We start from the raw sequence: 15,991 nt of genomic DNA on the forward strand, positions 1-15,991 counted from the left end.
CAACACCATTCATTTCTATGGGGCCTGCGTTACGTGAAAAACGCACAAAATAGAGCATGCTGCGATTTTCACGCAACTAATGAGTGATGCGTGAAAATCGCCGCTCATGTGCACAGCCCCATAGAAATGAATGGGTCGGGATTCAGTGCAGGTGCAATGCGTTCAACTCATGCATCGCATCCGCACAGAATACTCGCCCGTGTGAAAGGGGCCTAAGACCTTTGTTAGGCCCCTGGTTGACATGGTAATAAATTGGCACCCTGCAAATACTGTATGTTCTTAGAGGGAGAGGGGTGATGAGGACAGAGGGAGCCCCCCTCTCACTAACTGCCTAGATGCCGTGGTTAATATTGACTGCGCCACCTAGAAGCTTAAATTGCTTAAAGCGCCAAAATGCAACAAATTTTGTATTTAAAACTTTTTTCCAGGAGTTAAATATTGATATCCTGTTCTCAAGAAAGGTCATAAATTTGTGATCAAAAGGGTGAGGGGCTGACTCCATACCGCCATTATTAGCTGATTGCAGAAGCCATTATGCTGGGGCAAGTATTGCAGCCTCTTCCTTGGCCTGGGATGTCCCATCCATCAGTCACATGGCCTTTCTGCAGCTCAGTCCCATTCAAGTAAATGAGATCAAGCTGCAATACCAAGCATAGCCACTATACAATGGATGGTGCTGTTCTTAGCTTTCCATGAATATTGTGCAGAACTTGTCCAGGTGCTCTGGCCCCTTTAACTAGCTGATTGGTGAGGTTGCCTGGTTCTCATACTGGTGAACTATCCTGAAAATAGGTCATCAATATTTAACTCCTGGCAAGCACATTAAGGGTCCATTCACACATCCACAAGTGTTTTGCAGTCCGCAAATTGCGGATCCGCAAAACACTGACACCAGCCATGTGCATTTTGCGGACTGCACATGGCCGACACTATGATAGAAATGCCTATTCTTGTCTGTGGCTGCGGACAAGCATAGAACATGCTCTATCTTTTTTTTGTGGGGCCGCGGAACGGAAGTGCGGATGCGGACAGCACAAGGTGTGCTGTCCGCATCTTTTGCGGCCCCATTGAAATGAATGGGTCCGCACCCTTTCCACAAAATTGCATAACGGATGCGGACCCATTCATGCTTACGCGTGAATGGACCCTTAAAGTGAAAATATATGACATGTAGTCATTAGTATGGTGCCACCTGGTGTGCAGAATATATAGCAATGTGCATGTCCATCTGCTAAGCGGAGTACTGGTGGACACACATGCTCAGTCACTCCCCCCACACATCTTCACTGTGTAGTGATCATCTGTTTACTGCAGGACATCCAGTAGAAATAGCTTTCTGCTTGTCTGGGAAGGAGCAGCTTCTGCAGTAGCATGGCAATGCAGCTGAAAAGACTCCTCCTTCAGGGAGAAAAAAAAAAAGGAATACATTGTCAGCTGCCAGGTGGGGAAGGAGACTGAGCCTGTCCAGACCCTGCGCCCAGCAGCACCAAGAGACGCCCATGGAAGCAAACAACGATTGAAAGGGGATTTTTATGCAAAGCAAATTACTTAAAAAAACCTCAATAACAGTCTTTCAACACTTTTGGTATGGAAACTGTTTGAGGAGATACCACTTTAAGTTGCATGTCCTGATGAGCAGGAAACCTTCCAAATGAAAGTCTATTAAATCCATGAACAGTGCAGATGGTTGACAAGCAGGCATGATCCCTCCAGCGTCACAGGTGTAGCAGAGCAGTAACTTTCCATCTCCTGTCTTAATTGTTGGCCCGATGAAGAAAAATAAGAAGGGCTGATTTATAGCAAGTTTTACCTGGCTCTGAGCAGCGGTAAATATTGACCGAGAAATGATGCTCGACCAGTCCTGGAAGCAGCCCATCAAGTGTCGTGGTAATGTGAAGAGCTTCTTTTGTGTGCGGCGATCTCCTTCCCTGTGTCAGCCTGAGAACACAATCACAGGTGTGTCTTAACTTCCTGGTGAGGCGAGAGACCTGCAGACGGGGATGAGAACAGGACGTTCCGCAGATCAACTGGAGATTAAAAGGAATATTTGCTAAGTCGAGCATCAGGCACATGGCAGTTTCCATATCACTCGTTCTTGGAGTTGCGTTGCTAGGAACCTCTGTAAATACACCGGAAAAATACCTCAACCGGCAAGTGTGCTGGGAGCCAAACTTCAGTGCAGTCTGAAGCTCAGCACAAGATAACCAACAATGAGTTTAGATGGCATTGAAATCCTCCAGACTTGATCATGTCCATCTTCATAACTCAAGATAATACTATCTGTTCTACTACAGTCCTATGATAATATGCCATGATGGCACCATGAGTCTTATCAGATGATGGATTTGGCTCTGCTACACCTGTTTCATGCTGGGTTCACATCACCGTTTCTTTTTCCGTTCTTCTGACCCTCTAAAACCCGGGGTGCGTCTTATCGTCAGGTGCGTCTTATAAAGTGACATGTGCATAACTGAGCATAACGGATGCTTGAAATACAGGATCCTTTTTGTTGTTGTTGTTTTGTGTTCTTCCGATGGATCAGAAAAATTGAAAATGAAACGTTGGTGTGAACCCGGCCTAGGTCCGATTCTCTAAAATATAAAATCTAGTATAACGGCATCATCGGATTATTGCCATAAAATCTAACGTCCATACCACCCTTGCCTGGACCCCCCATGTATAAAGGGTTATTCGTATACACAGAATGTGCCATAAATATCTGCTAGATGCAGGTCCTACCTCTGTGACCCTCAGCTGTCTTTAGAATAGAGGTCCGCGACCTCCTCCCATTGCCACCATATCGAGTCTGCGAGTTGTAGCCAGGTTTATGTAGGCGGCAAGCTCAACGTGCTACACTTTTTCCATAGTGGGGCTTATGGAAACTGTGAGCTCAACTGTTTCCGTATACCTGACCACCTCCCACAGCCTGGATGTGGCGACCAGCAGGAAGGGGGAAGGTGGGACAATTTTGGGTGTCCCCCTTCTAGAGGTAGATGTGGGTCCCATAGAAAGAGCACACAACTATCATATCCTGTGGATTTGCCATAAATGACATCCGCATACTAGTTTCATAAGCGAGAAAACGTACTTTTGATCTAGGTGCTGCATGCAAAGAGTCATCTGGGTGGTCCTTAACTGTGAAGTGTCCAGGGCTCTCTGCGCTAGACGCTCCCCAAGGAACAGCTATTCTCTGAACTAATGTTTTTTGTCTCATTTAGGGCTCATGCACACAAACGTATTTTTTGTCCATGTCCGTTCAGTTTTTTTAAGCCCACATGCGGAACCATTCATTTCAATGGGGCCGCAAAAAAAGGAAATGTCTCCATGTGTGCATTCCGTGTCCGCATGTCCATTCCGCAAAAAATAGAACGTGTCCTATTCTTGTACATTTTGCGGACAAGGACAGGCATTGTTACAATGGATCTGCAAAAACAACGGATGCAACATACATGCCATCCCTTTTTTTTTTTTGGGGCGGACTACAAAATACATACGGTCGTGTGCATGAGCCCTGAGGGTGGATTTACACATCAGGATTCTGGATGTGTGTCCCAAAGTGACTGTGGGTTTAAAGGGGTATTCCAGATGGAGCACTGTATTTGGCTATCTTTGGAACTCCCATAGAAATAAATGGAGGGGCCGGTCATTTCTGGGTACGGGGCCCCCATTCTTATGATCGGTGGGTATCCCCTGTGGATAGGGGATAACTTGCACCAGTCGGAATACCCTTTTAAAGGCCCCAATAGGGAGACCTATAGTGGGGTAATTTACCAACAGTTTTTAGCCCCTTTCCGAGTAAGCTCGGTTTTTGCATGGATGTTTTTACACCACTTTCGACACAAAGTATTGGCGGGCCGCGGGAGCATGTTGGCACTCCGGCCCCTGCAAATTTATTAATGTTACACCACAAAAAAATGCATAAAACTTGCCGAAAACCTTCTCCAGCCAGAGGCTGACATAGATTTCCTGGCAGGCGCAAGGACTACCAAAGATGCTCCTAATCTATGAGAAGGTGCATGCCCTGTCATATATTAGGCACATCTTCCAGCAGCAAAGGCAGACCAAAAGAGACTAAAAAGACCGTCAAAAAATGACGGTCTTGATAAATGACCCCCATAGAGTCCAGTAAACCTGCTGACGAGCCATTGATTGCTCCATTAGGCGCTTAAGTATTGAAGTAGTGGGTTTTTATACAGGATTAAGTGTTCCAGGTGCCCAATGGTCCCAAAAAATATTACAGTCCACCAATGGCTCACAATTTTGATAGCTGGTATCAGGACTGATGTGACCGCATGCTTCAGGACCACACATGACTATTTGTAGTATGTGTGTGACTGTGAAATGTTCATCTGCCGGACGCCATGAAGTGAGCGCTGGGAGTTGTAGTTCAGCACTGGGTGCCCCGGTGTTGGCAGTTGGCCTTCGTGCGACTTGAGTGCGGAGCTATGTGGCATAGTTTGGATTGTGGAAATTAAGATTGAATGAGCACTTGGCTTACAGTAGAGCGGCGCGTTGTATCTGACATCAATCATTAACCCGTCCGGAGTGGACTTTTCCCTTCACCCTTTTTTCCCTGTTTAAACAAATAGACTTTTCTCTAAACTGTCACATTCCAGTTCGTGGCCTGGAGAGTCCACGTCTGCTCAGGTGGCGCGTGTGTGCTCAGTGTGTGATCTGCCATGAACCCTCAGCCATCCGCACTTAACCCATTCAATGTCTGCCCTGCAAACATATCAAGGCTCTCTCTGGTGCCCCCTACAGGTCATCTTGCAATGCTGGAATAAATTGTGTAAAAACTAAGGCATCGCGGCTCCCTGCCAACCCAAGTGCCTAAAGCTGGCCATACGCTATGCAGTTAGCTGAATGCAATGTTCTTTCCAGCCCTCCCCGATGCACATGGTCCCTCGGTTTGTCCAAAAGAACGGTGAGAGGGAAGTGGATCCTCAGCGGGCGTCCCAGAAGTTCTGTCACATGAATTGATCCCTGTCTAGTGGAATAAAAAGAAAAATTGGGTGGGATTGACTCGTAAAGGGGTTGTCCAGGTTTAGAAAACATGGCTGCTTTATTAAAAAAAATATAAATAAATAAAAAATAAACAGCGCCACAGCTGTCCGTGGGTTGTGTGTGGTATTGCAACTCAGTCCTATTTACTTCAGTGGAGCTCAGATGCAATACCAGAAACAACCCATAGACAGGGGTGGCCATGTTTTTCAGATCTTGACCTATCCCTTTAAAATCCAGAAGAGGATAATGATTTAATCAGAATTGTGTAAAAATCTAACTTTTACCCATATCACGGGCAGAACTTTCTGGTTTTTGTACATTTCAAAGCCAGTTCTTAGCAATTTATTCTGACTCAACATCATATCGGTTACCCAGTAAACAAAATGAATGATTTTCTATCACTAGCGCAGGCTGAGATTGTTCATATAGATAGGGGTAATTAAATGTATTAATTACAGTCTTTTCAAAAGGTACATTATGTCATTTTATACACCGCTGGGTTGGGTGTTTTGGCCGGCTGACTCGTTTTTCCTGTTTCCTTGATCCATAAAACGTTTTATTTAGGTTGGTATCGCTGCCAGCTCTGAATCACGCCAACCTATGCGTGTGAATCAGTGGGCCTCCTGCAGAGGGAAGTCCATGGGCCATGGAAATATTCAAAATGGCTGCAACAAACCCTATCTATCATCTATCTAACTAACTAATTATCTATCTATCTATCTAATATCTATCATCTATCTAATATCTGTCATCTATCTATCATCTATCTATCATCTATCTAACTAACTAATTATCAATCATCTATCCATCATCTATCTATCTAATATCTATCTATCTCATATTTTTCTATCGATTTATCCATCTATCAATCGGCCTTTCTGTCTTGTATCGACCCATCTAGCTGTCTGTCAGCCATCATCACCTAAATGCTGCTTCAATGAAACCCTAGTAAAATATCAAGAACATAGGTGCAACCAGTACATAGGTCATCATTATTATACCGATGGGGGTCCGATTCCTGGCACTCCCGCCGATCAGCTGTTTGAAGAGCAGGCAGCGATCATACAAGCACTGCTTAATCCTCAGGATTGCACTGCCCATCATCTCACATGCATCGGTGGCGCAGGGTAATTTTAAAGGGAGCTTCCGAGACGGCGCACAGTGTAATCACATGGAGCGCCGCCTCCACTTCAAAGAGCTGATCGGTGGGGGTGCCGGGTGTCGGACCCCACCGATCAGATACTGATGACCTATCTTGAGGATAGGTCATTAAGGTGTACTGGCTGCACAACCCCTTTAAACAATGTTATATTAATGGCTTATATTGCAAATAACTCTGCTTCTTAACAGGAACTGATTTTGAACATCTTAGCAACATCGCAAATTAATATCTGCATAAAATGCTGAGTAAGGCTCTTGCACACGAACGCTGAGTGGCCGTATTGCGTCCCGCATGCGGCGGGTCCGCAATACACTGGCAACGGCTCGTATGCACTTGAATGGGTCTGCAATCACAGAGATGCAGAACGGAAGCACGGATCGGAACCCCACAGTGGCACTACGGAGGGCTTCCGAGGTGTTTCTGTCCGTGCCTCCGCACCGCAAAAAAATAGAACTTGTTGGATGTGTGAACGGTGTGGACGGATCACGGACCCATTCAAGTTGAATGGGTCTCGGCCGACGCTGCCCATGCATTGGGGACCGCAATTTGCAGATGCACAACCTTCGTGTGCAAGAGGCCTAACTGTATCAATGCTTGGCGTTCGTTATCTTGTGATGATTCTGAGCTCCATGCTGGTATGAGTATAAAACAAAACCGACACAATACAGCAGTTACAAATGCAGAAATAAAGAGGCTGTGCGGTGCTACGATATTGATGGCCCATCCTCAGGATAGGTCATCAGTATCAGACCAGTGGGGGTCCGACTCCCGCCACTCCCACCAATCAGCTGTTAGAAGATGTAGCAGCGATCCCTTGAATGCCATGAAGCAGTTGGAATTGCACGGCACAGCCTCCACAAGCGAGAGGACCAGCGGGCAATCTTGAAACGGAAGTAGCTCTTGCACGAGTGCCGCTAACCCTGCAAAGGGGGGGGGGGGGGGTGCCAGAACAGAAGTCGGACCCCCGCCAACCTTATATTGATGACCTATCCTGAGGACCCGTCTTCAATATAAATAAAGAGGACAACCTCTCTAATTGAAAAGTGTACATTTCAAGGGTATGTTCACACATGGCAGATATATATTTTAGCATCGTACACCTGGATTTATGCAAACTAATTCAGGTGAATGGGGCAGTCGCAGACATCTGCCACGTGTGAACATATCCTAATTGCTCATGTTGGATGCAGCCATTGTACTGACAGGTCTGTTATGTCAGCCCAGGACTATAAACCATGGGCAGAATTGCTACACATTACTGGAATGAGTGTCACATTTGGTGACAGTGCTACTCGTCTGGTAGATGTCACAGGTATGCAGTGACTGATGATATCTGCTATAAAACACATCATTAGATGTGTCCTTGTGTCAGATCTGTCCGCCACTGTAAAAAAGCCTCGAAAGAGTTATTAATGGGGGACATTTAGTATCAAAAAATTGTCACATTTCCCACTTTTTATGCCGGTCTCGATTTTTTCAGAAAGCGGTCGTGATAAAGGTGGGAAGGGGCTTGACCAGCGGCCACAACAAATTTGTCTTTATTTATGCCAGTTTCCTGTTTAGGTGCACTGCCTGAACCTCGTCATAAATTAGGTGCATCCTCCGGCAGTGCAGGAGGATGGCGCAGGAAGTGCTGGTCTGGATAAATCAATTTATAATAAATAAAACAATTTATTTCAGTTATGTTTCCCATAGACTTAAATATACTCTGCGCAGAAAGTGCGCTGACACGCCTTGGCCTGCTATCCGTGATGTTACTAATGCTTGTCTGAGGAATGATTTCCCTTTGCAATTGCCGACCAAGGACATTCCAGATCTGTTTGATGAGAAACAAGTCTGAGACGCTGCATGCCACGGTAGCGCGTTTAGGCCATTCGGGGTGGCGTTATCCGCTTGAAAAACGGCTCTTGGAACAGTGGAGAGAAATGGTCGCACCACTGGTTCCACGAACAACTGAGCTCTTAGTGCACCAGAAATGAAGACTAGAGGGGTCCGGCTACTGTACATTATGGCACCTCACACCTGGTGTGACGCTCCCTTGTGAAGGCCTCTTCATAGCATTGCCCACGTGGTCTCCAACCCAATCTCCAGCTACCATGCCTTAGACAAAAGCAAGACACATCGCTAAAGAAGACAGACCTCTATTCCAGCCTCCACTACCTTCTTGCTGTGCACCATGATAGCCTTTGAGAGCAGTTGCGTGAAGTGACCCGAACACCTGTAGCTGGACTTATGGCTTGTAACCCAGTGTCGTGCAAACATCTTCTGATGGTTTGTGTAGACGCTGTTTGCCGCCCTAGGCTTGGGATGTGACATTATAGCAGAAACTGTTCAAAATAAAGGACATTTGCGGACGACAGCAATAAACCGCCAGCTTCATGAATGGCTACTAGACCTCTTATTTCAGTTGGAGGTTAGTTCTGCACCGCTGGGGCTGTTTTTTGACACAGTATCTGCCCCAAATTTTCAATGTCAAAAGACACCGTGAGCTTTATAGTGTCCCTTGATTTGTTCTAGTCATGATGCACACTCTGCATGGGGAATATGACCACCAGCATGGTGTTTTTTTTTTAAGTCATTGCCCTCATCATTTCCCTATCTTGTTCCTGGAAGTGGCCGACGTCTGCTCTGTTCTCACACTGTGTGGATCTTTCTGGTAAGGGAGAGTCTCCTTAAAGGGAAATTGTACCAAGTCATGTTCTGGGCGCATGGGATTTCCTGTACAATGATGAGAAATCTATTGGGTAACTATAAATCGGTCTTTTTATCTGACCAAGCTTCTTATGTGCTCAGACCAGGTTCAGGTAGTCAGTAGCCCTGGACTCTGTCCTGTCCAGTCATCTCTACCGACCACATAATCTGTGCTATATGTACCCAGAGATTAAATGACACTTTATTCTTCATGGAAAAAGAGAATAAATGTGACGCACTGGACTAACTATTGACCCAAGAGGTGCACTCAGTCGAGTGGACTCACCCAGTCCACTCAAAAAGAGAAATATAATAGAACAAAAGTAACTGGGCACTCTCAGGATATCTGGACCATTTGAAATTTATTAACATATAATAGCATGAATAACTGTACTTACTGACAATAAGAATCTAAAATGTAATCTAAAATACCTATCCGCTACACCATAAAACACAACATGCAGCAAATCAATATGTCAAATGGAAATTAGTATATTAAAATATAAAATACTAAAATTTGAGGAATAAAATAGAATATTCGATAATAACTCGTATGAATATTCGGCAAATATTCTTATGGGAATGAGCAATTTCCCAATGAGCAATCAAAGAACAAAGACAAGCGACGTCCCGCTAGTAGCATCCACCAGCAGCGTCCCACTGGAATAATAATGCAGTTTTTTAATCGCTGGATAATAATTGCTGGATAAAATCGAACGGTCTTACCGTCTCCTTTGATAAGTCGACAAAGATGCAGTTATGGTCCTCTGAGTTTGCAGACCAATATTTCGTAGTAAACTCGCACACCGGCAATTGTTTGGCACATGTAGTCAGGCCTTCACCATGGAATCAGGCCTTGCACATTCTTTTTCAAGTATGCCTTTCGTGTGGCAGATGATTTTTTCTTTGCGATTTTCCAGTCAAATCTCCAGCTTCCCAAGGGGTCCAAATGTTGGGGTCCTGTCTAGGCTAGACGCGTTTCGGGGTTTAGAAGTACCCCTTCCTCAGTAGCTATGTTAGCTAGAACATGGTTATAAGGGAAAATAATACAATCTACAGAACACCGATCCCAAGCGCGTGCAAAACGCATTACAATGTTTTGCACTTGCGCTGAAAAATCGTGCATGTTCCCGCAACGCACCTGCACCTTTTCCCGCAACACCCGTCTAAAAGAGGCCTTAGAGTCCCCACTAGAGGTGATCAAATCGAGCTTGGGATCCAAGATCTGAGGTTGATTCGCTCACCCCTAGTCCCCACACATATATAGTTCCCCTAAGGATGGAAATTTGTGATTAGTAGCTTCATAAAGGCATATGTTCGAGGGATGGTCCCTTAACTCCCATAATTGGGAATTTTACATTTTTACCCGGCGTGACCCTTCCACCCTTCATAGGTACTAATCTCGCCTCGGCTCTAAACTTTTATCATGTTCCCACTGGCTCATCTCTAAAATCACACGACGGCCTCATGTCCGAGCCTGCAAGTGTGCATCTTTGGAGTCGTAGTATTACCACAGCTGGAGTGCCAGAGGTTTGCCATCAAAGGCCTAGCACTTTCTATAAGCACTGTAGGCTGGATCTTTGTTCCAATGAAGAACTATCCTTTAGTAAGTGGACGTGCCACCCTAAATTATCTCGCATGCTCCCTCAGGTGCTGTTTTACGGCGACTGCGTACACTTACTGGTAATGTTTTCCATAAACCCATGACAGCACCTCATTTATTCTCACCCATAAAAAAAGAAAGAGGGAGAGAGAGATACAGATATAGATATCTATCTTTAATAAAGAGGGGAGGGAATGTTGACCTCCTAATCTCTCTCTGGTGGGACTTTGTTTTTATGTTTTTTTTTATTTTGTGTATATTGAATACTATTAGGCCTATGGCTCCTACCAGGAACTCCGCACAAAAACTGCACATAAACCTGCACTATTTATAGCATTTTTGATGCAGATTTGCAGCACAATTCACTCTACCATTGAAAAGGGTGAAATCTGCACAAGAAAAATATAACTACTGACAGGCTGCAGATTTCAAATTCCGTACGGCAGGCCAATTTCGGCACCTAAGAAAAAAATGCTAAGTGCACATAAAAAGTGTCTGCTCTCACGCGCTTTGCAGGTACCGCCGGATCTGCTTGACGGAGATGTGAATGATGTCCATCAGAAGCCAATCTAAATCTGAACATTGTTCTTTTCAGTCAACATGACTGACTAAGGGCGGGTTTGCATTCACATTATGGAATTCCGTTATAGGTTCCGTTACAACAGTGTTCTGCATAACGTAAACGGGACAGATCCGTTTTGCAGCCCATAGACTGCTCTTATGACGGAATGAATAACGGAATGCCTCTAAAGGCATTGCGTCATGATCCGTGGTAACGGAAACCATAACGCAATTCACCTTTTACCACCAAATGAAGTGTGAACGAATTTCTAAATCTAAAATTTGCTCATCTCTAATTATGATGATCTGCAGCAGCTGAAGTATATATTATTATGATCTGCAGCAGCTGAGGTGTATAGTGTGATGTTCTGCAGCAGCTGAAGTATTTATTATGATCTGCAGCAGTTGAGGTGCGTATTATGAGGCTCTGCGGAAACTGGACTTTTTATCACACTGCAGCTGCTGAAGAAACTCTTTAAGGAGAGAGTAATAAGTGCCACAGTTGAAGGAGCTTCAGACTGCTTCTGTAGTAAGAGATAAGCAGTGCCTATGGACTGTCGCTCATCTCTTTATAACCATCATATGACATATATGTCCATCAAGTTCTGACATTTTATGTTAATAGACCTTATGTCCAAAGTCAGTAGAAACCGTCTTTTCTTCCGGTGTTTGTCCTCCATGTGTTGTTGTAGTTTTAGAAAATGAAGCTCTTCCCTGTCCCACGGCTTGTAGTGCTATATTACATATATTACACTCCTGTAAGCAGTGTCCAGCCGTATACTAAAAATTCATGGGCAGGAATATTCTCTAATGTAGATGGTTGAAATTAACACAGGTGCTATGTGCTACTGATGTAGCAGAGCTGAATTTGTCAGAGGTAACACAGCAAAATTTTGTAAATGATGAAGCACAATATAAGCAGTGCATTTTCCGTTACTTTCTTTACTTGCATAGCATTTTTTTAGGGCCCCTTTTATTTTTTCAAAATGCTGTGAGTGCGGAGTGCTCCCACCCCCCACCCCCCCCGACTTCTCTATAGAGAATGCTTGCATAAGAGTATGAAAAATGTTCAACCAGCAAAAAAAATTAAATAAATGCATGATTTTTTTTATTTTTACAAGCCCCCAAAAAAAGCTAAAAAGAAACAAAACTATGTGGGAAGGAAGCAAGTCCATGGTTAGGGCAGCAGCAGACCCAACTCTGCTCTGTGGGGAGCCCTGCATTATATTGTGATTTATGTTACATTGTATCTGAAATGAAACATCGTACATAGGAATATTTAACAACGTATATTCTTTATTTAAGTTGCAAATAAAAACCGCATACGTAGTTGTGTTTCCACAGCATAATTAATAACACATAGGTGAAATTTGCAATACTTTTTAACATACAGAACTTTTTTTTTACAAAATAAGATTAAAATTAGAACTTTTTTTTTTTTTTTTTTTTTAGGGACTATTTTTTCATCCAAGTTGTAATAATTTAGCACACTGGGCCGGGTCAGCTAAGCATTGCTAGATGTAGACTGACCACTAAGGTTTAAATCACCTGTCTGCAGCCCATGGTTCTCCAGCAGCAGCAGCAGAAGTACAACTCTCATCATGCTGTGTCGCAGCATGACTGGTAGTTGCAGCTCCGTCACCGCTGGAGAGTCGCAGGCTGCAGGTCATCAACGGGTGATGGATAAATACAGTATTAAAAACTCGAAGTGCACCATCTTGTCAACGATCCTATATATAAAAAGTATATAATTTGCTGCCAGTTACACTGAAAGGTTTATTTTTTGTATTTTAATGGCAAGATATAGCAAAAAGAAATGTATAAAGCTGAAAAAAGACCAAACACGAGTTTCACATTCCACTGGGTCCACTTACAATTTTTGCAAAGAAGGGAGTTAGAGGCCATATTTACAGCTCCAGACAATAGTTACCAGCGAGTAGCAGCTACATAATGTTATTCAAGATTAAAATCGCTGTGAGACTTACAAGAACAATAATAGTACAGTAAATATTATATATCCAAAGGAATGTGTGACTTTTTGCATAGCATTTCCCTTATTATCCTGCATTGACCACACTGAGGGACCCTCCTATAGTCATTGTGCGTTTTTTTTTGTTTTTTTTTCTATGGCACATAGGTTCAATATCGCAAGTTTCTGCAACAGTCCCTTTTGATGGGCACACTCAGAAACTGATTATATTGCATAGGTCTGAGGTGTCTGCTATGAAATGGTACCTGAAGAACATACAGCCGGAGGACTCTTAAGGCAGCAGGGCTAGAGCTGAGATTCCTACAGCAACATTGGTTAAGGCACAATTAAAGGTATAAGGTGCACACCGTATATACCCTGTTCATACATTCAAACCCAGTATGGGCCAGGCCACGTTAGCATCGGTGAACCCAAAGGCTTCCATTCACACTGCCATACAAGATAGAACAACAAAGTTACCCCAGAATATAAACATTTGGCCACATTATTCAGATTAGCTCAAAGTTGTACAAAATTATGGACAAAAAAAAAATATAGAAATTACAGTGGAAATGGGAAGTTTTAGGGCTCTAGATTGTGCTAGCACCACATCACATCCTATAAGTGTACAGTTTTGGTCTGAGAGGTTGGAATCCAAGTTTGTCAGGTATAAAAATTGGAGACGGGGTCAAGGATGGTATCCAAGTTCAAAGAAGTGTCCCTGTCACTCTTGGTTAAGGTCCATTCTGGATGGAAGAAGTTTGAACTACAGTTTTTTTGGGGGAAGGCAGAGGTCTTCTTTTTTGGGGGGAATAGGACACTATGCACAGTTGCCCATGACTTTGGCCAGAGAGCTCTCTGGAAGTTGCCTGAAGATGCCCCTGAGGGTCTCCAGCTCTCTGCTTAGCTGTTCCACCCTCTTCCTCAACTTGTCATTCTCAGTGGACAACTCCAGGACCTTATGCTGGGTCTCCGCGTTGCGCATCTTCGCCTTGTCCCTGCTCTTCCTCACTGCAATGTTGTTCCTCTCCCTCCTCACCCTGTACTCATTACTGTTCTTGTCCACCCACTTCTTGGACTTGCCTCTGGTCTCTGAACAAGATGAAGAAGTGGAAGACGCTGAAGACATTGCCTTGGATGAAGAAGCTTGCAGGTGATGGTGGTGATGATGAGGGAGGTGGTGAGGACTGGGCACCGGGGTCGGTGGTGGAGTTGGGTGACCAGGTTGCAGGTGCATGGTGGTCTGTGCACAGTGGGCTACCTGGTATTGCAGGTGGGATGGGTGTTGAGGAACATGGTGAGGGTAAAGGGCTGCCAAGGACGCCCTGTTGGCTTCCTCCTCTTCCCTTGGCTCCTGTTTGATGACCAGAGGTCTTAAGCCAGCACTTTCCAGCTTGCTGTCCATATAGTTGGCCATGCAGCCATACATTTGGGGGTGTCCAGCTCCAAGTCCCTGCTGATAGTCAGTCACCCCCTTGCCTCTGTCCTGCTTGCTGCTATGGAAGAGGTCGGCCAAGAACTCGTCGTTGAAGGCTGCAGGGTCAATGTAGGCGCTGATGTCTATGGAGTTCTCGTTTTCACACAGCTCGTTGAGGTCTCCGGTGGCTTGGGGCTCCCTGTAGGGGTATGCACCGTGATGAGGGTGCTGCTGGGCACTCATGGATGGCCGGGATTCGACCTCGTAGAAGTTGGCTAGCTCCATGGAGTTCCTATAGCCGGCCAAGCATGGTGACGAGCTCCGGGAATCCAGGGTGAGCTCGGAAAGCCACTTGCTGCCTCGCACTCTGCGCCCCCGACCGCTGCTGTCTGCTGACTGCCCGCACTGAGCGCACGGCGCTCTATATATAGTGAGCGGGAGCCGCAGCGCCACCTGCTGGACAGATCCGGCCCGTCCCCACCTGCTGCGGCTCCGGGGCGTTCGCTGCTGTCGCCTGCACTTTGCACCAGCAGAGCAGCCGCCGGGGAGTCGCATGCGCCATCGGGGCCGCAAACCTGTCCTCACAACTAGTGCGACTGAAGCAAAGTGGTCAGCGCTGTCTATGGGGCAGAGCGGTGCAATGTGGTCGTCGGGTCAGACAGTGGCCAAATATCATTGATTTGTGGATTATTTTATTTATTACTGGATTTACACTTAGAATGGTGGGGATTTAAAGCCCATGGATGTGAACAGGACCATCAATCTAATCCATCTATATCATATCTATGTATGTTTGTATCTATCTATCTATCTATCTATCTATTTCTCTATCTTACATCTATCCAGATCTCGTATTTATCTACTGTATCTAATGTTTTTATTGATCTCATATTTATCTAATTATATAAGATCCTATCTATCTATCTATCTATCTTATATCTAATATCTATCTATCTCATATCTATCTATCTATCTAATATCTTCTATCTATCTAATATCTTCTATCTATCTATCTATCTATCTATCTATCTATCTCATATCTTCTATCTATCTATCTATCTATCTATCTAATATCTTCTATCTATCTATCTATCTCATATCTTCTATCTATCTATCTATCTATCTATCTCATATCTTCTATCTATCTATCTATCTATCTATCTCATATCTTCTATCTATCTATCTATCTATCTATCTATCTAATATCTTCTATCTATCTAATATCATCTATCTATCTATCTATCTATCTATCTATCTATCTATCTATCTATCTATCTATCTATCTAATATCTTCTATCTATCTATCTCATATCTATCTCTCATATCTATCTATCTATCTATCTATCTATCTGTCTATCTATCTATCTCATATCTATCTATCTATCTATCCATCTATCTTCCTAATTATCTGTCTATGTAATTACCAGTCTGATATCTGCCATGTATTATTTTGCTGTATATTACATGTACTTTCTCGCCCAGATCTCTGTCTTTCTGCATTTTTAGAGGTAATGAGATGCGCAGTTTATGACGATTTGCTGCGGGATAATGTCGGTGACCTTGGTAATTTCAGGAGATTACGCC

The 15,991-nt window shown here is 44.2% G+C and overlaps 1 protein-coding gene across 1 annotated transcript; it reads right to left on the reverse strand.

Moving 5' to 3' along the window:
- Nucleotides 1-12,295: 12,295 nt before the first annotated feature.
- Nucleotides 12,296-14,809, reverse strand: CEBPA (CCAAT enhancer binding protein alpha). Its single transcript, XM_044270410.1, has one exon. It carries the CDS (start codon nucleotides 14,690-14,692, stop codon nucleotides 13,811-13,813), a length of 882 nt encoding a protein of 293 aa, XP_044126345.1. The 5' UTR covers nucleotides 14,693-14,809; the 3' UTR covers nucleotides 12,296-13,810.
- Nucleotides 14,810-15,991: the final 1,182 nt, after the last annotated feature.

This window comes from Bufo gargarizans, chromosome 10, assembly GCF_014858855.1.
Source record: "Bufo gargarizans isolate SCDJY-AF-19 chromosome 10, ASM1485885v1, whole genome shotgun sequence".
Taxonomy (NCBI): Eukaryota; Metazoa; Chordata; class Amphibia; order Anura; family Bufonidae; genus Bufo; species Bufo gargarizans.

Coding starts and splice junctions, on each gene's coding strand:
- CEBPA (XM_044270410.1), bottom strand. CDS start 14,692: ATGGAGCTAGCCAACTTCTACGAGGTCGAATCCCGGCCATCCATGAGT.